A 26,761-nucleotide genomic window follows, 5' to 3' on the forward strand; every position below is an offset into this window, starting at 1 on the left:
GCCCCATGCGTCATGGTCAGCTTCTGCTCTTGCTCAGCCCTTTGTTTTGCTTTAGTCAGAAGACACTCAAACATGGGAAACAGACACAAACATAGAAGATCGCATCCCAAAAACAGAGAGAGAGGCCTGGGAAACTGTCCCACTTTGGGGAAGGAATAAACACCTGCGTAGACAGAGTAGAACAGAACAGTCTAGATTTTTCACACAAATATTTCCCATTTGACGATCTGCCCCCCCTACTCTGCTCCTAGTTACCGTCCCAAATGCCCCTGTTAATGACTTAGAAATGCTGGCAGGCATCCGGTAGACTGTAAAGAAACAGAATTTGTTTCTGTTTTTATTATTGTTGTTTTGTTTTGCAACACACGATTCTCCCCTTGTACCCGAAGTGGTTTAGCCCTGAAGCCCGTTCGTAGCAGTAACGTGTGGATCAAGCCATAGGACACAGAGCAAGGGGGGAGGACAAATTCTTAAAATATACTTGAAAGAGTTTGAAAGGCCGTATCTTCAGTGATGCAATGACGGGTGATACCACGTATTTCCAGGTATATCTTCATGTTTCATTAACAGCCGTGTGCAAATGCGATTTAATTAACGTGCAGTCTCTCCTCCCTATTCTACAGGTGAGATGGTGCTGCCTAGAATGATGGAAGCTTCTCCCTGTGACATCACAATGCCCAATTTGCTACATCGTTGTTTGTATTCCATGATCAGCTGTATCTCTGCAGCCTGGGAAACTGACATAAGGAGAATTCAGAGCAGCACCGAAGAACCTCAGCTCTCTTCAGAATTTGCTGTGAACCACTATCTCTGATATCAGGGGCTTTGGAAGACACCTTACATACATACAAATATATTTTATAATAAGAAACAACAGCATCAAAAGGGGAAACTTGAGACACCAAAAAAAGATCAACAACATGAAATTCCAGTACAAAGAAGATCATCCTTTTGAATACAGAAAAAAAGAAGGGGAGAAAATCAGAAAGAAATATCCAGACAGGGTCCCTGTGAGTGGAATATATCATTGTGTCTTCCTATAATGTACTGATTGCTGCCCCCTGGGCTTGCCTTGCAGTGCTGATTGTATTTTACAAAGAATTTGTGTGGCCTTGGATTTATCAAATGTTCTGTGGTTTATTTTTTTAAAGGGGGAGAGGGAGGGGAAGAGGATTTGGGATTGTTATTTAGTATATTTTAATGTCCTGATCTGCTTGAAATTTGCTGTTTATTTTCTGATCGGTGTTTATATACCTGTATCTATTTATTATATTGTTATATACCAAGAACAATACCATTTGATTTGATATGTAAATAGGTGATGGGGTGTATCTCTCTGGCCCCTTCCCTCCATGATCTGCAGCAATTTAGCAGGGAAAAACGCTGCTAATCTTTTTTTATGACAGTCTGTGTGCATGTTGTTGCAAGGTGGGGAGGGAAGTTAACCATTTTATTTACAAAAATGGTGGAAAACAATATGTGAGTTAATCATATAACCTTCATGGAAAACTGGAGGGCCTGTATGATGTCATCAGAGATCTTTCTTTCATTTTATTTTTTGTTTTATTTTCTTTTGGCCTGTTTTTTTCAATACAACCTTGCTCTGTTCTTGTCCTTGCATACAAGAGAAGATTGATAACAACCACTCAGTCTTTTGACCTCTCATTTAATCTCTTTGTGGAAAAAAAAATCACATTGAAAACGAGGTCATTTTCTTCCAGCCTAGCTGTGCTTCCTCATCCTGAAGTCCCTTTGGAATGCTTATGGAAAACTTCTGTCTTTATGATAATAATTAAGAAAGGGAAATGGTGGACTAAACTCATTACATTTCTGCGGTCCCTTTTATTAAATATTTTCAAAATGTTCTTTCTTTCCATCCCCATTGGAGATGTCTGTCCCAGATTTCGCTTTCAGGGGCTACCTTCCAAAATAGTCTAGAATCCCCTGTGGACGCAAGGGGAAAGAAAAACCTTGCCATACATTTTGCTGCAATTCAGCACCATTTTATTCCTTAGGAGAGGCCCCATGATTGAACTTGCAAGAGTTTATGCCAGTCAGAATTGAGGTAGTGCAGTGGCAGAGGTGTATGTGGACCACAGGACTGGAGTAGTTAGGTGGGTGTTGTTGCTAGTCAGGAATGAGGTGCAGAGCCTTAGGCCTGGGATAATAGAGGGTGCTACAGGTCAAGAGTGAGGTCAGGGTCTGTGCTGGAGTCTGAGGACTAGTGTAGCAGGTTGTGTTGTGGGTAATGATGAATAAGTACTGCAAGAGCTATGTGGGGGCCAGAACAGGAATAGCAAGGGGTGAGGCAGGTCAGGATTGAGATGCACTGGTTGATCTGTGGGGGGAGGCCAGGACTAAAATAGCAAGGTATGCTGCAGGTTAGGGTAAACTGAAGGAAAAACTCTGTGTGCAGAGATTTAGGACTGGAACAGCAGGAGGAAATCCATCTGGCCACAGTGGAAAATACCTTTCTCAAAATCATCGACAGAGCTGTGTAGTGGATAACTGAAGGCACCGGGCAAGCTTCTTTGAATCATTTCTGTGTCTGCCTTTCCTGACAGCTGGATCCCTGATGATGATGTCCCTTCAGCTGCTAACTCTGCAGTGCACCCAGTACATCTAAGCATTTTAGCTGAGACAAGCGTATTGGTGCCCTCCCACACTACAGCAAACACCACTCAGTGACAATCAGGAGATAATCTGCAGTGCATTTGCCCTTTGGTTTTTCCTTTACCAAATGTCTCTCCATCTTTTTGCAGACAGATTGTCAAACGTTTGGGATCAGAATCACAGCTGAGGGTGAGGGGTGGAGATAAAGTTCCAAGGACAGTTTGGATGGAGTATGGCTATTTTGTGAAGGTTTCAGGTCCGTGAGAATGGACACCTGGTAAATTTATTATCCGGACAAATTGAATAGCTGTTGAAGCCAATCAACCAAACATCCCCATTCCATTCCTATCTCCTTGTAAATTGTAGTCTGTGTTTAAACTCTATTGGATCTCAACACTTCCTAGGATTTAGTAATCCCAGTACCATCCTTTCTTCCTCCCAAGTCCCACACTTCTTGTGACCTCTCCTTTCTTCCCCATCAAGATAAAAATCATGCTGGGATTCACCCTCTTATACCAAGAAGGTGATCTCACTTCTGTTTTCACAAGGTTCTCCTTGTCAGTGCCTTGGGAAATTGGAGGGAAGAAGGAAAAGTCCAACCCTAACCCCACAGTCATTCACTCCTTTAGTCTTCTTCCCCCCCCCCCCCCCCCCGCCCCAAACACACACTTCACCGTTACATCCAGCAACACCACGAGGTGGCCAAGTGGGTAAGGCGATGGACTGCTAAACCACCATTCTTCACATGCTGAATACACAACACAGGACCCCCAAACTATCCCCCATTCACAACATCCTCCCCATATCAACACATTTACAATATCCTTTCTACACACACACACACCAAGCTATCCCAAACCCACAAACACATCCCACTCACCACACACATATGCAGTATCTTGGAAGAGTCAAGTCTCCAAACTTACAGAGATGCTAGGACCCACATTTTGAAAACCAGCCTGTGATTTCATGTACCAACATTAAGTGTGTGTCAGGCTGGATTTTGTTCAGAGCTTCTGGGATCTGCAACTCCCATTGATGTCAGCTAGAGCTGTGAGAGTTTAGCACTTCGGCAAATCAGGTACTCAAAAATAGACACCATTTTTGAAAATTTGGGCCTAGTTTTTTCTTGCCCTGACTTGCTATGGGCAAGCACAGGAAATTCTGCCTCTCATTCTAAAAAATGAGTCTAGATGGTGTTGGGTGAATGATAGGCCACATAGTTTCAAGATGTGACCAATCTCTACTAGTCATGCTCAAAATAAAAAACTGGAATCACTTGCCTCCATGTTTCTCCAGAGAAATCAGTTAGTGCCAGGGAAATTTCTATCCAACTTTTGAATGGCTTCCCGAGTTCAGCAAAAAATTTCAAACGGAACGTTAAGTTTTCATGGAAGCTGCTCAAACCACCACATCTCTCTCTACTATTTGAGTACTTGTTGATTTGGGGTTAAATATTTGTCCAGTTGTACCTGTAAATATTGCTTCCATAGTTCTGAACCTCTTTGTCTATTTGACTTTATGTCTACTACTCTTGTATTCTTTTACGCAACATATATAGGTAATTAGCCTGTGGAACTCATTACCACAAAATATTATGATGGCCAAGAGCTTAGTAGGATTAAAAAGTGGTTTAGACATTTATGTGAATAATTAGAACATCCACAGTTACATTAGATCAGATAAAGTAATTTTAAGGAATGTAAACCTTCATGTTCGATCGGTATATATAAAATATAAGCTAACCTCTCAGTAATTGGGGTTAGGAAGAAATTTCCCGTGTGGGCTGGCTATTCTGTTATGGGGTTTCTTGTGCTTTTCTCTGAAGCATGTGATAATGGCTACTGTTGGAGGCAAGATACGGAACTACTTGGACCATTAGTCTGATCTGATTTTGCAGTTCCTGTGGTCCAACCTTGCAACTGTTCCTCCCTTCTCTACTTTACTCTTTGACACCTATTATTCCAGTCCTGAGCTCCCCACACAGCTCTGCCACTGCCACTCAATCCTGTTCTGCAGCCCCCTGGCTTTTTGAGTGTTGGTCCCCCAGCAGAGCTTGAGAGAATTTCCATGGGCCTGTAAGAACCATCTCTCTAAAGCCGTGTTTCTCAAACTGAGGTTACCGCTTGTGTAGGGAAAGCCCCTGGCAGGCCGGGCTGGTTTGTTTACCTGCCCCATCCGCAGGTCTGACCGATCGTGGCTCCCACTGGCCGCGGTTCACCGCTGCAGGCCAATGGGGGCCACTGGAAGCAGCGGCCAGTAAGTCCCTCGGCCCACGCCACTTCCAGCAACTCCCATTGGCCTGGAGCAATGAACCGCGGCCAGTGGGAGCCTCAATCGGCCGGACCTGTGGCCGGGGCAGGTAAACAAACCAGCCCGGCCTGCCAGGGGCTTTCCCTACACAAGTGGTGACCCCAGTTTGAGAAACGCTGCTCTAAAGGGACCACTTATTTTCCCAGTTTCAGAGTAACAGCCGTGTTAGTCTGTATCCGCAAAAAGAAGAACAGGAGTACTTGTGGCACCTTAGATTTGTTAGTCTCTAAGGTGCCACAAGTACTCCTGTTCTTCTTATTTTCCCAGTGATACTTTTTGGTCCGCTCTCTTTGGTGATTCTCATGTCCTATTTCTCCCTCTCCAGGTTATTGTGGAGAAGGCACCCAAAGCAAGAGTACCTGACCTGGACAAGAGGAAGTACCTTGTGCCTTCTGACCTCACAGGTAACAAACTCTGCCCCATTTCTTTCTGCATTCCAGTGAGGAAATAACCAGGAATTCTTTGCACTTATTTCATCATAATGAGAATCTGGTTTGCTGGGAGGATGGGAAACCCAAGTCGGCAGTGTGTATACTGGTTGGCACTAGGAAACTAGGAATAAGGACTCCTGGATTCTAGTTTCAATTCTGCTGTGGACTTGCCATATGACCTTGGACAAGCTACTTAACCTCTCTTTAACTTAATTTCCTCTCTGTACTTATTGCACAAATCTATCTCACAAGGGGGATTGTGGAGCTTAATTAGTGTTTGAAAAGTACTTTGAGCTCTTTTGATGAATGGCTCTGTCTATTATACTGTATTCTAATGACCTAGGTACTTGTGTCACCACTGCCTTTTATTATAATGAGAATGATTTAGCTGTGTATCGTAGCCCTCAATACAGCTAATAGCCAGTGGCCATTCCCCTTTAGCTCAAGTGGTTAGAGTCTACATCTTTAGAGCAGGAGGATGTGAATTCGCTAAATACTCCCATCGTGAAATTCTAAGTGGCCATAGTATATAGCGCAGTGACAGTCATGAAGTTCCACTTCCAAATGGCCCTGGGTTTGTCACTGTATGATTAAGTCTGATTTTATTTTGGCACATGAACAAAGGAAACATTTATAAATTAATTAAAGGAAATACATTTTTCCTGTAGTATATAATTAACTGCATAACTCTTTCCCATGGAATATGGTTCAGGCGAATACTTAGTGAGGATAGAGTGTGTTTTATGAATGAGAATAGAGTGTGTTTTATGAGAATAGCATCTGCAGTGACAATCGCTAAAGTAAAATTTACAAGGGCCTACAAGCTTCAGGATTTAAAGTGTCAGCTGATCATATGCTGGTTAGAAATCCTTGTGTCTCCCTTCACTAAAGCACTGCATGCTAGAATGAAGTGAAGGTGCTGTCAGAGAGACTCGATATGGGACTAGAGTGTCCAGTGGTCTGAATCCATATGGTAGAAAATGAGATACTGGTATAATCAGGACATTGGCCAGCTCTGGTAGGCAGGTGATGGGACATTGGACTGGGTGGTAGGTGGTGACCCTTAAGTTCCTGTTTTCTTTCCAGCATTGCCCATTTTTTCCTAGTCTTTACATAACACTTGTGATCTCTTCTTACAGTGAAACTGAGAGTGACTTAGCCCAAAATCAAATCCCAGGTCCCAACGCATTTGTATTTTGGTGGGGAGGGTCAGAGTTTCAGCCTGGATCCAGATTTTATTTCAGACCTTTGTGTCTTTAAAAGGTTGAACCAAAATCCCAAACTCAAATGACCATGAACTTTGGGAAAGTCAGGTGTAGATCTGAACTTTGCATTGGAGGGCCAATCTCTAGAATGAACTTGTCATTCTTGTTAATACCATATCATTTTTTAGGGTTTCTTCTTGTGTGATCACCTTATCTTAAGAGATGTCTGGGACTGGAATAGCTGGGGGGTCGTGGGACAGAACTGAGGGGTGCAGGACTAGAATAGCAAAGGCTGCAGGGCAGCATTGAGGGTAGCTGATAGAACTGGGGTTTAGGGCCAGAAGACCAGGAGATCTGCAAATGCAACTGGACATTGACTTTGTGTGTATCAAGCATTCTCTTGACTTTTGCTCTGTGATCTCTGTATCAATCACGTTCCATCTTCCACTGTTTCCCTTCCCTTCCTGTCCCTCTTCAGTTGGCCAGTTCTACTTCTTAATCCGAAAGCGGATCCACTTGAGGCCGGAGGATGCCCTATTCTTCTTTGTCAATAACACCATCCCTCCCACCAGTGCTACTATGGGTCAGCTGTATGAGGTAAGCCCAGCCCATCTCCTTGTTATATTGCTGTAGTGGCTTGAACAACTCATACCCTAGAATAATTTTACATATGAGAACTCCTCACTCAGTAGAGCTAAGCACTGCATGCCTGATGATTCCTGCTTGACATTAGCTCCTCCTTGAATGGAACTCTCCACTCTAGCTTGAATTCCATCAGCCCTCTTTGGAATGTTGCATTCTATGGTTAGACCAAGGGGCATGGGGAATTTGGCAGAGGAAACAGGAATTTTAATAATTAATTTAATGCTTAATTTATTTTCCTTTGCTAATGTAAGGGTGTTAGATTAGGAGTCACAGAGAGTCCCGGCAGGTCCACATTTTTGTGTTACAATGCAGTCTCCCTCCCATTCCTTCCAAGACAGATCCTGGAAGGAAATGTTGGTCTAGTGATTAAAGCACAGGACTGGGAGTCAGGCCTCCCCTGTTCTATTCAGTGATGTGCTGCTAACAATTTAATAAGGCTACCACACATACATTTGGCTTTTGCCTGCGCTAAGCCCCATTTCCCAGCGGGTATGTTTGTTCATAGCTCAGATGAGTGACTGGAGAACCTATTCATTTGCTTTCCTGTTTAAACAAAGACATTTTCTCTTAGCCAGGAAGAGGAACCACACCAGTGGGCAAACAAACATAATAAGTTCATATGCTGAAAAATACACTGAGTTTGATAGTACACTGCAGGGACCAGCATGTGTAATTTGAAATCTGTATATGAAGCCCTCGTAGGGAATCTGAGGATCATCTTCCAGTGATCACTTTTTGAGAACACCCGATAATTGGTGCCACCTGGTCCATTCTAGATGCAAATAAAAGTTTTTCCAAAGGGCAAGTTATGAGCCCAAGGAACATTATCTCTGGCAGGGCTGCCTTACAGCTTTCTGAGATGGGGTGACTCCATCAAAAGCAGGAGAATCTCCTAAATCTTCCTTTCACTGTAATAATGGCATTTTTAAAAGGGCTTCCTCAGACTGTCCTGAGTACAATCATTATCCATCAGTAACCCTGGATGGATTTTTTTTTTAATGAAGGTGATAGAAGTTAAAGACACCAAGGCTCATTTTCAAACTAGACCCCTAAGAAGAAGGTAGGTCTAGTGGTTAGAGCTGAGCATTGAGGCTGGAGAAATCTGGGGTCTATCCCTGGCTTAGCTGCAGGCTTTGTGTGTGAATTTAGGCCGATCCCTTAATCTCGCTATGCCTCAGCTTTCCTATCTGTAAAATGGGGTTAATAGCTTCCAGCCTTGCATTTCTATGATTCTAAATCCGACCCCTTGCGCTGAGGAAGGGCAACGTAAATATAGAACATCCCTGACAGGTGTTTGTCCAACCTGTTCTTAAAACCCTCCAATGATGGGGATTCCACAGCCTCTCTTGGAAGCCTATTTCAGAGCTTAACTACCCTGATAGTTAGAAAGTTTTCCTAATATCTAACCGAAATCTCCCTGTCTGCAGACTTAGCCCATTACTTCTTGTCCTACCATCAGAGGACATGGAGAACAATTGCTTATGCACCTTGTGTTCTGAACAGTAGTGACTTTCAGTGTTTGTAAACTGCTGGGGTACTAAGTATTTAACACCTCTCAGCTTTCTTTTCACAACCTAAGGGCCTGATGCTGAATGCCGTTTCATGATTTGCAACTCTCATTGGCTTGTCTCCTACCCTAGCAGTTCTCAGGATCAGGACCCTGAAACCTAGGGCCAGGCTGCTAACTGAGGATACATCTACACTCCAATAAAAAAAAAAAAGTGAAGTAGTGAGTCTCGGAGCATGGGTCAACTGACTCGGGCCCATGGGGCTGAGGCTGCGGGGCTATACATTTGCAGTGTAGACATTTGGGCTCAGGCTGGAGCCCGGGCTCTGAAACCTGCTGCCAGGGAGTGGATCTCAGAGCCCAGCCTCCAGCCAGAGCGGGAATGCCTACTCTGCTATTTTTAGCCCTGGAGTACAAGCCCTGCAACCCTGAATCCGTTGATTCTGAGGTTCACTGCTGCGAGGTTTGTTTTGTTTCTTTTCCAGTGTAGATCTAGTGCCACATTCCTCCAACTCCCGTCCCACAACCTCTCAATGGCATGCAAATGGAAGGATCCATTTCTATTATTTCACAAGCATTTGGGGCAAAACCATTTCTCTGTGTGGACCAGAAACGTCCACAAAGAAACCTTGCTGTTCTGTACTCAGCCATGTCCAGAGTGCTCTGTGGAGGAAGGAAATAAGGCCCTGGGGGAGAGAGAGAGAGAGAGACCGTGACAAAAAAATGCTCTTTCCTTTTGCTGTTACAATGGACCCTGGTTGGGGATGTTCCCAGATGGTGAGTGTGTCTCATCTCTCTTCCTTTCTCCCCTCCCACTCCCAGGATAACCATGAGGAGGACTATTTTCTCTATGTGGCCTACAGCGATGAGAGTGTCTACGGCAAGTGAGCGCTGGTCTCCGGGCGCATAGGCATAACGGACTGACCGGAACGGTGGGGGGGAGGGGGGATCCACGTCTGAGAGGAGGAAGATTGAGGCGAGAGAACTGGAAAAGAACTACATACACAATGCCATCATTTTCACACATCTGATTATTATTATTATTATTATTACTATTATTGTTACTTTTACAGCGGGGTGGGGGGAGGAGGGAGGAGACGTGGCTCGATTGAGTGATCTGACTGGGTGACAGAAGGTTCTGAGCTGTGTGACTGGGAGGTTCCCCTTGTAGCATTCTGCCCCTTTCCATGTGTGGGAATTCTGTTAGCTAGTAACAGGGCCTTGGTAAGCAAGCCAGACTCGCACACCTTCCAGGTAGCAGTGGGGGAGGTAGGGAAGGGTTGCTGGGTGACAGTAAGGTGTGTGCACATTCTCTGGATGTGGGAGTGAGTATATTGTACTGTCCCTCTCATGCTTACCTTCACCATCTAGCATGGGCATTCAAGTGTGCCACGTGTTTTGCTGTTTTGTGTGCCCATGTGAAGTCCCTATGCTGGGCATCCTCATTCTAGTTGGTGCCCACGAATAGTTCCCCTACTTCTCTGTTAACCTTTCCTTCACCAGGGGTTGGGAATTACCCAGGCTGAGATGAGGAAGATGAGATTGTTTTTTTTTTTTTTTTAAACTTCATTCAGGTGCTGGACCAAATACGTTGAAAACAACTTCTTCTGCCCCTTCCACTGCAGCCCACCTGGTACATAAACCCTTTGGATTTAGTCTTCCCCTCCATGTCTCATTTATACATCTTGCATGCCCTTTAAGAGCAAAGTATTTCATGGCCCTGCACACAGTCTGACCTGGGTTCCTGGTGTTGGGCAATACTGCCCCACTGTGGCCAAGTAGTGGTATTTACCTGGGGGGAGGGTAGTTTGAACATCATCAGGACAGGTACTTTAGATATATGTATTTTTTTCTGAGCCAGTGTTGTCCTTATAAAGGTACTGCGAGATCCCATTCCATGCAGGACTTAAGCTGTGAGGCCAAAGCAGTGCCTTTTGAGTTGCACAAACAGTGGACATTCTTAGAACTGCCATCAGTTAAATCAGGAGCTAGGGAAGGAGTTGAATTTTGGGGAAGCTTTATGTTGGAATTTGAGTAATAATAAAATAATTTAATTACTGTAAACATTCCTCCATTGATGGGGGTTGGAAAGAGGGACCTAGAGGTGGGGAGAAGACGAGGAGGGGAAGAACAGATGGACCCCAGATGAAGGGGGGGCCATCTGATAAACTCTCTATTTTCATAAGATGATTCTACTCCAACTCCCTATATTTTCTTGGGGAGGTGACAATGGGGAGTGAAAAATCTGGGTTAGCACTGCACCGGAGCAGAGAAATAGACAAGCAGCTAACCTCTGGTGACGCGTGTGAAATTTGTCCTATGATTTCTCTGTCCAACTTTTTGAACTGTTGTTCCACAAAAATGCATAGGAATAGAAGAGCTGTTGTGGATCAAGCTTGAGGGACATTGGCAGAGTGGTGTGGGAAGCCCAGGACTGGAAAAGCAGGGCGGGCTGCAGGACAGGATTGAGGGGCATTGGCAGGACGTACTGCAGTGAGGACAGAGATGCATTGCTTTAGAAAGGGGAACAAGAGGCGAAACATATAGATAAGCGTTCCCTATTTGCATCCTGAATTCAGGTTTGCTTTTCTGTTGCACGCCTCCTGGGATAGTCCTCCTGGGATGATCTCACGCTCAAAATACCATTATAGATCATTTGGGTGTTGCCTAGGATGTCATGACATAATTCTCCCTCTGCCCTCTTCCCTCCACTCCTCTTTACTTATTGGGGATTTCCTTATCCTTTGGGGGGAAATCCATGTTGGCCTTTCATTTCACAAGCTCTGAATGTTCTGAAGGTTAGAAAATCCCTTTGGGTGAAGGCATGCTGGGGGCAGCGGCAGCCATTGCACTTCTCTCCCCCCAGTCTTGTGCTTGCTCACACACTTACCTCTACACGTGTGTTCTCTCTCACTCACGCATGCTCTCGCTCGTGCATGCCCAGGGGGAGACAGCTGCAACCTGGGGTGTTTGATTTTGTGTCCATACCTCCCCCTAGCACCGTGATGTTTGTGGGAATAATTCTGGCCATTTGTTACATGTGGGGTTTTATGTTTGGGTTAGTTTTAGGTTATTTTAACTGGATTGTGGCATTTACCTCTGTTTTCGCTCTAGTCCAATATTGTAAAAGGCAATGATGATCATTTTTTTTCTGTGTCGGTTATTCTAACCAGCTGCAGGTTCTTGTAAAATAAAGTTCATATTGTATGGGCTTAATCAACCGATCAATAAAGACACATTTGAAAATCCGAGGCTTGCTCTAGGCTGGATATTAAATGCAGTTGGCTGTAATACTTTTGTTTGTCACTGAAAATGGCACTGCCTCCCATTGGACAGGATATATCAGAGCTGCTCATTACTTCGCTCTCATAACACACCAGAGTTCCCTTCACGTGTTGTGTGTGTGTGTGAGAGAGAGAGTGAGTGAGTGTATCCCATCCCCTCTGAATGATACATATCATATTTATATCTGTCTCCTCACCTAGTTGTTCACTGTGGCATAACTATGACTCATTAAAGGACCTAAGCGGTGTGTGAGGAGTTTGTAGAGTGGTATGTGCTGGGCCATTCCCTACTACTTGAAGTGTAGTAAGCAAATCAAGCAGCAACAAGCAGGGGAGCTCTCTGCAAATACACCACAGACTGGGATTTGTGGTAGGCTGAGTCGGAGGCTTCAGCCTTCCCAAAGAATGGTAGAGACAGTGGTGGGCTAGGGCCCACTCTTTGCCTTGCCAGTCAAATATGGACCTGCTGTGGTGGTAGGCCAGGGCCTCTCTTCTTCCCTGCCTGCCAAGTGTATGGAGTAGTGGTGAGCCAGGAAGGGAGGAGGCCCAATGGAAGGTTGTAAGGCAATGGGATTGTGGGGCTCCTTGTTCATTATCGCTCAATAACTGGATCAAACATGCTCAGTGGAGGGTGGTGAAGCACTGGAATGGATTATCTAGGGAGGTGGTGGAATCTCCATTGTTAGAGGATTTTAAGGCCTGGCTTGGGGGGGCTGGGATGATTTAGTTGGGGTTGGTCCTGCTTTGAGCAGGGGGTTGGACTAGATGACCTCCTGAGGTCTCTTTCAACCCCAATCTTCTATGATTCTATGAGTTCACAAGTAAAAAGGTTATGTTTTAGCTGCTGGCCCTGCACACTCAGCCTGGGATCTGAAAATGAAACTGGGCTGTTTCTATTTTGAACATCACCACTAATACAGACTCTCCCTGCCAAACTAGGGTCTTGGTGACACCTGTGCATCCCCACAATCAGCAGTGGGTTTGCACAGATATAACTGATAGGAACTTAGTAAAAATTGGGTTGGTGATGCACAGGAAGGAATAAGCTCTTGGCCCCAGATCGTCAGGGGTATTTAGGTGCCTAACTCCCATGATTTCAATAGGAATTAGGCACCTAAATACCTCTGAGGATCAGGGTCTTGCCTCTGAGCTGTGCTGACTCTACAGGGTCAATGGGAATAGAGTAAAAAGTTTTGGTCACTAAGGTCTGCAGCTGTGACTGATACACACAGGCAACTGGGCTGCTGTGTAAGAAGGGGCCAATTTTATGTTGTTTTCAGAGTGGAAACACAGACCAACGTTAAGCTTTTACTCTTTGTCCTGATGTCTTTTGAGACTGGAAATAATTCTCCTTCTTCTATAATGTAAGCAAAGGGCCCATCTATAACACAATGGTTGCTATGCTAGTGTCCCCTATCATGATTAAAACACAATTCCATCCTGTGTTATAAATGGAATTTGATCATGACTCCGGACATAGACAAGCTACAGTAGGTTCAGGGACAATTAAAACAGGCTTAGGTTCTGCTGACTCTGTTAGCTGGACTCATGTTCTCAACAGTGCAGTTCTGAACTGTGTGGTAACTGGATTCACTGGCAAAGCTGTTGTTATTGACCCACATTTTGTCTACAAGCACACCTGTATTTTTCTAAACAGTTTGCAACATTCTCCTCTGACATGGTTAAAACAGAAAAGGGGAAGGGGTGTTGTGGTCCACCCGGCATCTTATTTGCAACATAACCATGTGTCGGTGATGTTTGTGTGTCTGTCCCTGTCCCACTTTCTCTTTGCATTAGTGCAGTCTGGTCAAGGCCATAGCATAGATGTATCCAGACAGATAGACAGAAAGAAAGAAAAATGCAAAATGGACACCTTTGAGAAACATGATTTGCTTCATAAATATGTAAAATCTCATCCTGTGCATGGATACTGGACTTACTAACTTTGGGAACACTTGTCTACCATGTCATGCCAATAGATTTATTGAAATTGGTTTGGAGAGAGAAAGACCCAAAGGAAGCTGAGGACCCTTCTGGTTAAGGGAGGTTGGATAATTAACAAGCTGCCTTGGCTCATATATCTGCACCTGGGACCCTTTTCTCATGGGGTCAATGCTTCATTTCAAACAGACAAAGAGTTGGGCTAGTGAGGAAAGGCCAACGTGGAGCCAGGGGAAATTAAAATTGTGTCAGGGCTGATGGCTGCTACCTCCCCACCTGGTCCCATTGTGAATGGAATTCTGTCAACACTGCAGCTTCCCAACTATGTTAAGGAAACTGACAGGATTCTAGTTTAAATACACTTTAAAAAAAATTACACATTTTGTGTACTGAGAACAATAAAAGGTTCTGACTCCTGAAAGGGTGCATCAGGTGTAAATCTCCCATGCATTCAGGTTGTGGTGGGACTATAATAGTCTTTCGTCCCTGGATAAATCACAAACTAGGATGGGTTTCTCTCTGATGGGGAGACACCTGCAGGACTGACACAGGTAAAGCATGAGTGAGTGTGAGGGATCATGGGATTGCAGCATCTTTCCTTATGTTGCCAACTCTTGTGATTTCATCCCAAGTCTCATGATATTTGATGTTTTCCTTAAAGCGTGTGGAGTCCTGTTATTTCATAAGAGTTGCAGATTTCACTGAAAAAGGTAAGTTTCTAGCCCTCACGACTTCAAAGAAAAGCTTGAAAATATGAAGTGACTGCACATTATAAATGCTCTGAAACCAGAAGGCAAATATTTATTATTTTTTTAAAAATCTCATGTTTATTAAGACAATCTTATGATTTCTTGCGGCCCTGACTCATGACTTTTTAAGTCTTTGAGGTTAGCAATACTGCTTGTCCCAGGAGTTTCAAAGCACATCTGGCTCCTGGAAACACTCAGGCATACTTAAGGGAATAAGTTCATTTAAGTTTTGCAGAACTGGCGATTTCCAGGTGAATGACCCCTGGAGAAAGGGGGCCTGGTTCTCTCCCCACCATTGCACCTTGGATGTGCACCTTGGATGGTCATTTATAGCTGTGCAAAGTAGATGAAAAAATGCTACCACCAGTGTATGTGAATGAGTGGAGCATTCTGGTTTTGTAGCATTTTACACATAAGAACAGCCATACTTGGTCAGACCAATGGTCCATCTAGCCCACTATCCTGTCTTCCAACAGTGTTGAATGCCAGGTGCTTCAAAGGGAATGAACAGAACAGGCAATCATCAAGTGATCCATCCGCTATCATCCACTCCCAGCTTCTGGCAAACAGAGACTAGGGACACTGAGAGCAGGGTGTTGCATCCCTGCCCATCTTGGCTAATAGCCATTGTTGGACCTATCCTCCATGAACTTATCTAGTTTTTTTTTTAAACCCTTTGTTTTGGCCTTCACAACTTCCCCTGGCAATGAGTTCCACAGGTTGACTGTGCCTTGTGTGAAGAACTACTTCCTTTTGTTTGGTTTAAACCTGCTGTCTGTTAATTTCCTACGTTGCATGGGTGTAAATGACTATCCAAGGTATAGGCATCCCTAATCTGGAATTGTATACAGCAATTACTTGGCCTACCTTCCCTTTCTGCCATAAGCCCTCCACAATCCACTGGACAAGCATTCTCAAATGACTTTTCTGAAGCTGGAAAACATGCCCCCTTCTGTACAGGCAGTCCCCATGCTGCTCAATTACCTCATGGTGAGAAATCCTGCCTACTCCCCTAGATAAGTGCTCCCATACTAATACCCTCCTCTTATGTTCAACCTGCCTTCCCACAACTAGAGCACCCCTCCCCCCTGCTCTCCTCTGATATTGCTTGGCTCCATGGGACAAGAGCCAGTCTTAGTGAAGACTAAGGCAGTGAAGATGGATCTCTGTGACCTGACACGTGTAACTTTTGTAATATGTGACTGGGGCAAGGGCATGCAGATCAGTTCCTCACTAGCCTGGCTGTGTTTCCCACCTTTAGTACACAAGAGATCTTGCCTCATCCCCATTCTCCCCACTGTCATCACAGCACATAATCTCCCCATGCAACCTGTCTCCTGGCTGCCAGGGCATCCACCAAATCGTTGTGCATTCCCCCTTGCAGTCCTTTTCCCTGCTGCTGGAAGCCTTCCTTGATTGATCCCCTCAGACATACCCTCCATCTCCTGCTGCCAGTTGCGCTAGGAAGGTGTATATGCCCAAGGGACCACAAAGAGAATGGTCAGGCAGGTGAGAGGCATTGTGAGTGGTTGAACTGGAGAACTTTCCAAGGCAGTTCGGAAGAGAATCAGAAAGTGTCATCTCCCCCCACCATGCAAGCCCTCAACCCACTTCCACCCACAAACCCATTTTAGAGGGTCAGCATGGAGAGGAGATTTACTCTCTGACTCTGGTTATTTCTCTAGCTGGTGTTTGTTTGACTGAGGGCAGGAATGTGCAACAGGATTTCTGGGGACCAGCATGCCCCAGGGAGGTTTCTTTTCCATTTGGTATTGCTGCCTCCCCTGCCCTCCTGTTCTCTCCCTGAGGAGGTGACAGAAGGTTCCATGATTTGTTGCCATTCAGCAGCCTGGAGCAGCAGCACCTGCCTCCTTTCCCAGGGGAAGTGGGGTTTCATTGCCAGCAGTGCAGCATGCAGGGCTGTGGGGAGTGAGTGGAAATAAAAAATAAACACACCACATCAGACATACACCCACTCATACACCACACTCACCACATCAGACATACACACATTCCCCACACCAGCCATGCAGTCATTCACACACCACACTCACCACATCAACCATATGCACATTCCCCACACACATCATAAACTATACACACATTCATGCGCCACGCTCACCTACACACACCCCACATCAAACATACATTCGGACAACACACTCGCCACAGCAAACAAACACACTGGCACCATTCACACACAGCACAGGTAAATGTGTAATTGCAGTGGAGGAGGCAATACACAAACAATACACCCAAAGCAGCACATACCACACACATTTAGCACAAGGGAAATGAAAGGGAAGGAAATCCACTATACACACAGAGAGCACAACACTCACAAACAAAGCAGAGAATACTCTAGGGAAGTGAATAATGGTGAGAAAGCAAAGGAGAAAACACACAACACAGCAAAGCACACCACACACCTGCATACACAGGGGCATGCACAGACATTTTACTTTGACCCCTTTTGGGGGAGCATGTTCTGTGTTCCCTGCTGCCCCACTGGCAGGAGCTCGCTCTTCCTCCCCAGCCCCAGTCCCACCGGCAGGAGCTCGCTCTCCATACCTCCCCCCACCCTGGGAGGAGCTCACTGTTCTTCCCTTCCTCCCCGCACCCCAGAAGGAACTCGCTCTTCCCTGACTCCTGACCCCCCCGCCCCCTGCAGACCCAGGGATGGAAGGAGCAGCTCACCCACTCCCCTGCCACCGTGGACCCGGCTTGGGGCTGGAGTAGTTCTGTGCTGCCAACAATCATTGGTAGGGGCTGTACCCCCCCTGCTCCCCGCTCCGCCCCGTGCACACACATGCTGAAGTCTCCTCACACAGTTTAAGGGATTCTGCAGAAGTGTAAGCAGTAGGGAAAGAAGAGGGGGAAAAACCTCCACAGTAGGGATGTAAATAGTGTTTTAAAAGTTAACCCTTTAAACCATTAAAATTCTATCCTTTAAACAGCTAACCGATTAAAGGGAGAGGGGCTGGGGTTGCTCTCGCCAGGGAGGCGAGGGCTGGGTCTGGGGGCTGGCCAGCGCGGTAGGAGACCAGAGTGGCACGGCCGCAGCCGGGGGCCGACTGGTGTGGCTGGGGCTCAGACTGGGGTCTGGCCGACACATCCAGCCAACACGGTCGGGGTCCAGCGTGATGTGGGAGCCAGGGCTGGGATTTGGCCGGCACAGCGTGGCTGGGAGTTAACTGTTACGGTCGATTAAAATTTTACATCCCTAGCTACTCCACACCCAAATCGACACAAATACCAACTCCCAGGCAGCAAAAGGGGCTGCTGGGGAATGTGAACCAGCCAGGAAACACAGGGGAAGTAAATACACAACACACACTCACTGAATAGATATGGATTCAGGAAAGACCAGGAATAGGTGGGTGAAAAGAACACAGCATGCTCACAACAAGGTACCTGCTTTACAACACACAGGCATACGCACATCCTCTTCTTGTTACAGAGAGTGTATAACGAATGAAAGAATCATGGGGCCAGAGAGAGAGAGCAAACAAGCATGAGAATGATTCTGTGACCTGGTGGTGGGAACACTCCCTTCAGAAGTGGGAGATCCAGTCTCCCTGTTCCCAGGACTCTTTTATTTATTATCCAAAGTGAAACAGCTTTAACAGGAGAGACTGAGGGACCCCCACATCAGAATGTCCCTTAGCCCAGTGGTTAAGCCACTCCCCTAAGAGTAGCAAGTCACGGTTTAATCCTTTCTCCCCCTCAGGTGCAGGAGGAACTTGAACCAGGGGTGTCCTGCATCCCATGTGAGTTCCCTAACCAGGGATGAAAGTAAAATTGAACTCTTACCGGTATGGAGGCCAGCTCTGCCCCCCCACCCCTTCAAGAAGGGGCAGGGCCTTGTGTGGAAGGGGCAGGGCTGGGGGTCAGGGTCCCCTAGCCAGCCCATCCGCATTGCCTGGCCTGCGCTGCCCGGAGCTCCAGCAGCGATTTAAAGGGCCTGGGGCAATTGCTCCTTCCCCCCGCCCCTTGTCGGCAGCCCGGGGTGGGGTGGGGGGGAGAGGCAACTTTAAGCAGGGTCCTTTGCTGCGGCAGCGCTTTAATGTTGCTGCCCCTTTTGCGTCCCCCTGTCGGTGGCCCTGCTGCTAGGGACCCGCTTTAAGCAGGGTCCTTAAAGTGCTGCCACGACAGCGCTTTGAAGTCAGCTGTATGGGCCTGTACGGCCTTACTTTCACCTTTGACCCTAACCATCAGGCTAAAGATTATGAGGGAAGTCTGCCTAACTCACCTGCAGTGCCTGATCCAGTAAGCATGTTCAGACCTTGCCTACCAGGCGCTGCAGGTGAGTTAGGCCGAGCAACACCTATCTTCCCCCAGGTTGAGCATTATTCTGAGGCTTAGGCACCCCCACGCATGGTATGAGGTTGCAGTGCACATGCTGAGAAGCAGAAACATAGGCACCTAAGGAACTTTTACTGCAAACATTTAAGTGCTGTGAGACATTTGAGCAGGATTTTTGTGACTTAGACATCTAAGTCCTTTTGTGAATCTAGCCCTAAGCAATTTGCCCAAGGTCTGTGGCAGAGCAGGGACTTGAAGTAGATCTCCCAAGTCCCAGGCTAACTTCCTAACCCCTGCACCATCTTTCCTCTCCCCACCTTGTGTTCTCGGGCCAGGTGCTCAGTGTGACCCAAGAACGGGGCTATAGGAATGTCCTCATTTTGGTATGTACATTCTGGTTCACCAAAAGAATGTCATGGGAGGTCTCAAATTAAAGCTGGGGTCACACTTGTCATTGATATCATTGTGAGAGGTATGTACAGTTACTATGTAAGGAGCTATTTATACATACTGAAAGTATATTTCAAAGACTGTATCAAGGCAGAGTTGACAAATGGGTTTTCGGTCAGGCTAGGAATATTTATTCACATCTTCTCTGTTGAAATATAAATTAAGCATTGTCTCATTCACAATGGGTCCCCCATCACCTGTCTAAGCAGAATGCAGATGAAGGATTTTAAGAATTTCAGAAAGGAACTAAGTAGAGAAATACAATGGAGGAAGAGGACCTTATCTTGAGATACACTTAAAAGGTTTGCTGGACTATATTTGGGGAACAAAGAAGACACTCTGTCATCTTGCGTGTAGGAAGTAAGTAGGCAGTGTGTTTACATTCATGAAAACAGGATCCCAACCAGTATAAGCTAGAAATGCTGCAGACGACTGTGGGTGAGATAAGACTTCTTTAGATAGGAGGTTAGCTGTTAGATTAAATTTAGTCTCTAGAAAACGTGTTGTGGTTTTGTTTTATGGTAACCTTTTGTTTCCACTGTCCTTACTCACTATGTCTTGAATCTTGAATCTTTGGTAATACACTTATTCTTTTCTCCACTCTAAGTATATCTCAGTGCTGTGATATTAAGCCAGGTGCTGATCCTGAGTTGAATCATTCAAGCTGGTGTGTACACTTTTCCTTTGGGGACAGGACATCTGGTATTTCTGTGAACGTTCAATGGATAAAGGACTGGACACTATAGGGGAATGCTTCAAAGGAGCTTGGGGACTGGGATAAAATTATTGTTAACCTGCAAGGGAAAGTAAGAGCTGGCATATCCCAGAAGAGAGTGATTGCGTGGTGCACAGACTAGGGGTGTCAGGGACCTGGTATCCAGTTAAGCACAAGCAAATCTGCCTCACACTGGAGGCAGTGGATAGAAAGTGACTCACAGACCTCAAGAACTGTCACACTCAGATATTATAGTAATGAGCTGGGTATAAATACCGAAATAAACAGATTGATAAGATTAGATCAAAGGATTATACAGCAATTAATTAAATGTTCCAAGTTTAGGTCCATGCAATGAGTACAGCAGAATTAACCAAACCCAGAAAAACAAAAGTCAAGTTGCACTGTAATTTTTAAAAATGTATTTTCTAAATGATGAATAAAACAACAATACAAACCAGGCTGTATTTTTTCACTACAAAAATCTTGCATTTTTATATAAATACAGTAAATAAAACCAACTGAGATACAGCAGGAGAAATCCTTGTAAAAGATTTTTCTAAAAAAAAATCTTTGGATAACGGAGTGTGAGCCCAATTTTCAGACATTTACAGTTTCAGTTTTAGTGTCCAGATGCAAGGTGTGAACATTTCAGGCCTGAGTTGCCTCTGCACTATTCTAGTTTTGCATCAGCATAAATTCATTGGAATCAATGCATTTACAGAGGCACTAAACTGATGGAATGGTGAATCTGACCTTTCATATTTGTTTTTCTACTTTACACTTCTATGGCACCGTTTATCTGAAAAGCACTTCACAAATATTGATGAATTAGCCTCACAACACTCCTGTGAGGTAGGTGAATATTATTAGCCCCATTTTACTGATGGGGAAACTGAGGCACAAAAAGGTGATGTGACTTGCCCAAGGCCACACAGTGAGGCAGTGGCAGAGTCAGAAATAGAACTCAGAATATTCTGCCTCCTAGAACCCCATTCTAATCACAAGACTACACTCCCTTGTAGGGTACATCTACAGAGCATTTTGGAGTCACCAGGAGCAAGTCTCTCATACCAGCTTGACAGACCCGGAATCATGCTAGTGCTTTAAACATAGTTGTATAGACAGTGCTTTGACGTTGCGGCTTTGAAGCCCACCTCATTCCCTAGACTTCAGAACTCAAGCTCCTGCTGAACTCACAACATCAAAGCACTGTCTATACAGCTATGTTTAGGGCATACGTGCAAGCCCCGCTGGCCCAAGGCTGTCGACCCAGGTCCTACTCACTCTAATATGCTGTGCTGACATATTCTCAAGTGCTTGGTTCTAAAAATTGATCTCTATGTATCTATCTTCCATTATTTAAACAAACACCTGGCCTTGTTTGTGACCACAAGGTTTCCCAATTTTGACATTCTGTGAACCCACAAGATTAATGTGGCCTCTTCTCTGGTAGAATATCAGTAGAATGTTAATTAACTTACTGTGAGCACTGCTTATTTCATGGCTCAGTGATGCATTTAACTGTGCCTTTTTTCAATATAATATGTCTATTTTTTAAAATGTCAAGGCAGGACTGGGGAAATATGTTTTGAATTTTCCTCCCCTCTTACATATGAGGGAGAGGGGTCTTTTTCTCTTGCTCTTTTTTTTTTTTTGGCAGCCTATATATTTTTATTGGCTGATTTATTTGACAAGGTTCCAAGGACAGTTTGAGTAAAATGTTCAAATGTGTATCAGGGATTTAGGAGCCTAAATCCCATTTTCAAAAGGGATTTGGGTACATAGGCCATAGAATTTGCTCTGTTCATTGTTGCAAGACCTAAGGCCCAGATCCTCAAAGGTATACAGGCTCCTAACTTGCATTGATTTCAATGGAAGTTAAGAGCCTAAATATCTTTGAGACTCTGGACCTCAGTGACTTAGATGGTTAATTCCCATTTTCAGCCATGTACATTCAATGAGATTTGGGGCACATCTAGACTACAGATATGCTATACCGCCAGTATAGACATTTTCTTCAGTGACAGAAGTGTTTTTCCCTTGATATAGGTAATCCACTTCCCTGAGGGGCAGAAGCTAGGTTGATGGAAGAATGCTTCCATCAACCTAGGCACATCTACACTGGGGCTTAGATCAGCTTAACTACGGTGCTAAGGGATGTGAAATTCACATCCCTGAGCGATGCAGCTAGGTTGAGTTAAATTTTAAGTATAGAACAGGCCTTAGGTTCTTGAGTCACTTTTGAAAATGAGATTTAGCCATCTAAATCACTGAGGCAACAGTAAGCAGAGCAATTCCTAAATACCTTTGAAAATCTGCATTTTATGAACCTAATGGTAGTTAAGCATCTAGGTGCTTTTGAAAATCCTAAGAGGCCCCAATCAGCAAGTTTAGCCATCTAAACGCCTTTAAAAATCTGCCCCTAAATGCCTAAATCACTTCTGAAAATGAGTCATAGGCTCCTAAATTTCTTAGGTGCTTTTGAAAATTTGACCCATGGCCTTTGGGACAGCATTGTTTGGGTTGTCAAGAAGAAAGGAATGGGAATGTATAGTTTTGCTGAGGAACTTGCAATGTGACTTTGAGGCAACGATAATTAATAATAATTCAATACATTACTCTAGTCCCTTTCATCCCAGAAGATCCAAAAGGGCTTTACAGATGGTACCTACAGACTGTATTCTTGCAACCACCTACTAAAATATTCAAACACTGAGTGGGTTCTCTTAACTTGTGAGAGACCACAAAGCTACCAAGGGAGGAGTTGGTTGAGATTTAATAAGCTAACCCTCGGGATGGATCTGTCCTGGACTTAATTCACTCACAGCATGGGAGTCACTGCTGATTTACAATAGTGTGATAGAAGAATCAGACCTTAAGGAAAATAATACATTTCCCCAGAGACCAAACCACCAATGCTCCCTTTTCTTTTACTCCCCCCTCCCCCCTCTGCAGTGAAACAGAACAATCACCTAGTACAAACAAACACATAGACTACCCTGGAAAGTAACCATCAGTATATGTCACTCACAAAACATGAAGGACAAAACAGAGCAATTACAAATGCACACATCATGGCTGGAAAAATCTTTCAATTACAATGTTTTACCCTTTTGCTATTCTTAAATTTCCACCCATGAACATGAATATTATATTTTACAGTATACATGCATTAAAAAGAAAATAGAAAAGCTGCTTAAACAATGTGGGCCAGATTCTGCTCTCAGTTAAATAGGTATCAAGTTGGTCAAATCATAATCCCACTGACATTAGTGTCAGAATTCTCATTAATACTCAATGGGGCCAAACTTTGGCTCAGAATCTGGAATAAGTGCACTGGCTTCAATGGAGTTACTCTGGCTTGACAATGGTGTCTCTAAATCAGAACTTTGAGCCTTGCCTCTGGAAAAAAAAGGGGGAGGCTTCAATGAGATGAGCAAGAATTAGAATATCAGGAGACAAATTAACATCATATTAATGGTTGATTAGTTAAAATACGGGTTGAATTAAATATATATATTTTTCCAGTGTCAGCCACCAAATCACAAATAACTGTTATGGGGAGGTAAAGAAAGCAGAAATAGTTGTAAGACGGTGACAAGGTTCCCTGTTCTGTATAAGCAATGGAATTCTTCTTTCTTTTTATTCCTTCCTTTTTAAAATTTCTGTGTTCACCTAAACCCCTCTTTTTTGTCCACTGCTCTTCTGATGCAAATCATTGCTGGAGTCCTTTAAAATGAGGCCCTGGAGAATGTACTACAGAGAACAATCCCTCTTTGGCTATGAGAGCAGCTATGGACAAAATGTGAATGGCTGCAATAGGTCATTTCCATCCCTTATTTACTATATTTCTCTGACTTTCTCTTCACACACTGTTGAGTCCAAGAAATGCTTCAACTTGAAAAAAACAGTTCAATATTGTGATTAGTGCAGGAGATTGTGAGACCCTTTGAAGAGTGGCAAAATAGCTCTGAGCGGGCTGGGCTTAGAGTGGACATTGGTAATCCCGAGGCTATGATAACAGGACTCACCATAAAGGATATCACAGCAGAGAGCTTAGATGAGTGAAATAATTTAAATACCTAGAATTAATGGTTGCTGCTGCTGCTGCTGCTTTCTTCAGAGATGCCTGGCATCATATTAAAGGTGTGTGGTGCAAATGGCAGGAGATGATCCCATTCCCTGTGACAAAAAGGTGCCAATAAAGTTAAAAGATGGAGAGTATAAAACTGTAATTTGACCTATCCTAATGTCCGGAACAGAGACTTGGCCAGCCAAAAGAAAGGAAATCAGGCTGCTCTCCACCATGGAAATGAAGATGTTGAGATGGTCAAATGGTTGGATGCTCCGTGACAGCAAACAAAACGAGATTGTGAGGGACCTAAAGCAGGTTGCTGCAAATGAAGAGAAGTTGAAGGAGGCTAGGCTCTGCTGGTATGGGCATATTCAGCAGAGAAAGGAGAATAATATTGGTAGGATGGATTTTACAATGGAAGACGACCAACAGGAAGATCAAAAACTTGATACATGGACCGGATATCAGTGGGCCTCAGAGAGACCAATCTGCATAACAGCCTGGAGTACAATCATGAATTTTAGAAGAAGGCTATAAAAGTTGCCAACCCTGTATAAGGAAATGGCAAGAGAAAAGTCAATAACTGTCATATTTTATTGCTGCTTTAGATTTCTCTCTCTCTTTTTAATATATATATCTATATGTATATATATAATATATATAGATATATATAAAAGATCAGCAGCCCTTGAACACTGAAGTTTCCTGTTTAGGTCTCAGAACAGCTATAGCAGGGGCAGTAGCGATGTAAGATACTCTCACATTGTTCTGCCAATGTACCTTGAATCTGAGATGGAAAAATCAACCGTAGAGATGTGAAGAGAGGTCAGTGTGCAAGGCCAATTCAGTCCTGTCCTCAATACTGAGGTTACCAGTGACCTGGCTAATTAATGTTTACTATGATGATTCTTTTTTTAAAAAAAGATTGTTTTAATTCTATTTACCTTGTTATTTCTGGTATCTTTAAGAGTTTACAGTTTGGGCCTGATTTTGCAAGCCCTTTGATCTTATCAGAAATTCTCCTCATAGGGAGATACTCAGGAGGGCTGGGGGGTGCCAGGGTGGAAAACATTTTCCACGGTCCTAAGCAACCAAGCAAAAAAATTAAAAAATGGCCCCGGAAAAAAACTTCCTTGATTGCCCGCACATAAGGCCAACCCTGACACTTCTATCCTTTGTTTCTTTACTTTGTGCAAAGACTGCACAGTTGCTTCTGCTCCTTGACAAATAAATTAAATGTAACAGTAAAAATGCTGATTGTGATTTTAAATCTGCAACAATCTGACAATTTTTACCAACATTTTTTCTATTTAAACAAGTTAAATAATATGCTTCGTTTTACATACACCCCCCTCCCAATCTTGTCATTAACGTTAATTTCAGAAAATAAACAGAATGGCACCTTCTAACTCAACAAATCTGTGCCTGATACATCTGAGATGCCATCTGCTGACACATGCATGTTCCTTAAATATGAATGCTGCAGAATTAAAACAGCTATGAGAGTAAACACCTTCGCTTCATGTCTCCTCTAATTCAATTAATTAATTTCTGACTGTGGTATTTTTGGTATTCATTAATTGAAAAAGCTTCTAAATTGCCATAGCAGCTACTGGTGATAATGAAAGAAGAAGAAAGTACATGGATTTTCAGCTCACAGGTTTGAGGTTTTAGCTTTGAACCTTGGGCAATAAAAAAAAAATCATCTTTTGAATTGTAAACCATGGCATACAGAGTTTTAAGAGGTATTGTAACTGAGATACTAAGGTACTTTAAGGGGTATCGTAACTGACTGTATATGGATAAGTCATGTGCTCCAGCCCCCTAATGATTTTCATTGCCCTCCGCTGGACTCTCTCCAATCTGTCCACATCCTTTCTGTAGTGGGAGGCCTAGAACTGGACGCAATACTCCAGACGTGGCCTCACCAGTGCCGAATAGAGGGGAGGAATCACTTCCCTAGATCTGCTGGCAATGCTCCTACTAATGCAGCCAAATAGGCTGTTAGCCTTCTTGGCAACAAGGGCACACTGCTGACTCATATCCAGCTTCTCATCCACTGTAATCCCCGGGTCCTTTTCTGCAGAACTGCCGCTTAGCCAGTCGGTCCCCAGTCTGTAGCTGCGCATGGGATTCTTCCGTCCTAAGTGCAGGACTCTGCACTTGTCCTTGTTGAACCTCATCAGATTTCTTTTGGCCCAATCCTCCAATTTGTCTAGGGTCACTCTGGACCCCATCCCTACCCTCCAGCATATCTACCTCTCTCCCCAGCTTTGTGTCATCCACGAACTTGCTGAGGGTACAATGATTGGCTAGTTGGATTTTGAGTCATAGAAACTAAAACAGGTTTGATGGGGAAACCTAGGGTGCTATTCTGCTCTAGTACTGGTGTATATCAGGAGTAACCCAGTTAAAGTAATTGGAGTTTCACTGGTGCAGAACTGATGTAACTGAGAGGACAATCAGGCCCATAGAGAGAAAATTTGAGATGGTCAGAAAACAGAAAAAAAGTCACATAAAATCTT

At 44.2% G+C, this 26,761-nt stretch overlaps 1 protein-coding gene across 1 annotated transcript; it reads left to right on the top strand.

Moving 5' to 3' along the window:
* The first annotated feature begins 669 nt into the window (after window positions 1-669).
* On the top strand, window positions 670-11,963 carry GABARAPL1 (GABA type A receptor associated protein like 1). Its single transcript, XM_054040697.1, has 4 exons — window positions 670-1,010; window positions 5,252-5,330; window positions 7,041-7,159; window positions 9,537-11,963. The coding sequence occupies exons 1-4, from the start codon at window positions 921-923 to the stop codon at window positions 9,600-9,602; spliced, it is 354 nt and encodes a 117-aa protein (XP_053896672.1). The 5' UTR covers window positions 670-920; the 3' UTR covers window positions 9,603-11,963.
* The last annotated feature ends 14,798 nt before the right edge of the window (window positions 11,964-26,761 follow it).

The sequence above is a fragment of the Malaclemys terrapin genome, chromosome 1 (genome assembly GCF_027887155.1).
Source record: "Malaclemys terrapin pileata isolate rMalTer1 chromosome 1, rMalTer1.hap1, whole genome shotgun sequence".
Classification (NCBI taxonomy): Eukaryota; Metazoa; Chordata; order Testudines; family Emydidae; genus Malaclemys; species Malaclemys terrapin.

Coding starts and splice junctions, on each gene's coding strand:
- GABARAPL1 (XM_054040697.1), top strand. CDS start 921: ATGAAATTCCAGTACAAAGAAGATCATCCTTTTGAATACAGAAAAAAA. Junction 1,011..5,251: donor AATATCCAGACAGGGTCCCT/GTGAGTGGAATA, acceptor CTCCCTCTCCAG/GTTATTGTGGAGAAGGCACC. Junction 7,160..9,536: donor CTATGGGTCAGCTGTATGAG/GTAAGCCCAGCC, acceptor TCCCACTCCCAG/GATAACCATGAGGAGGACTA.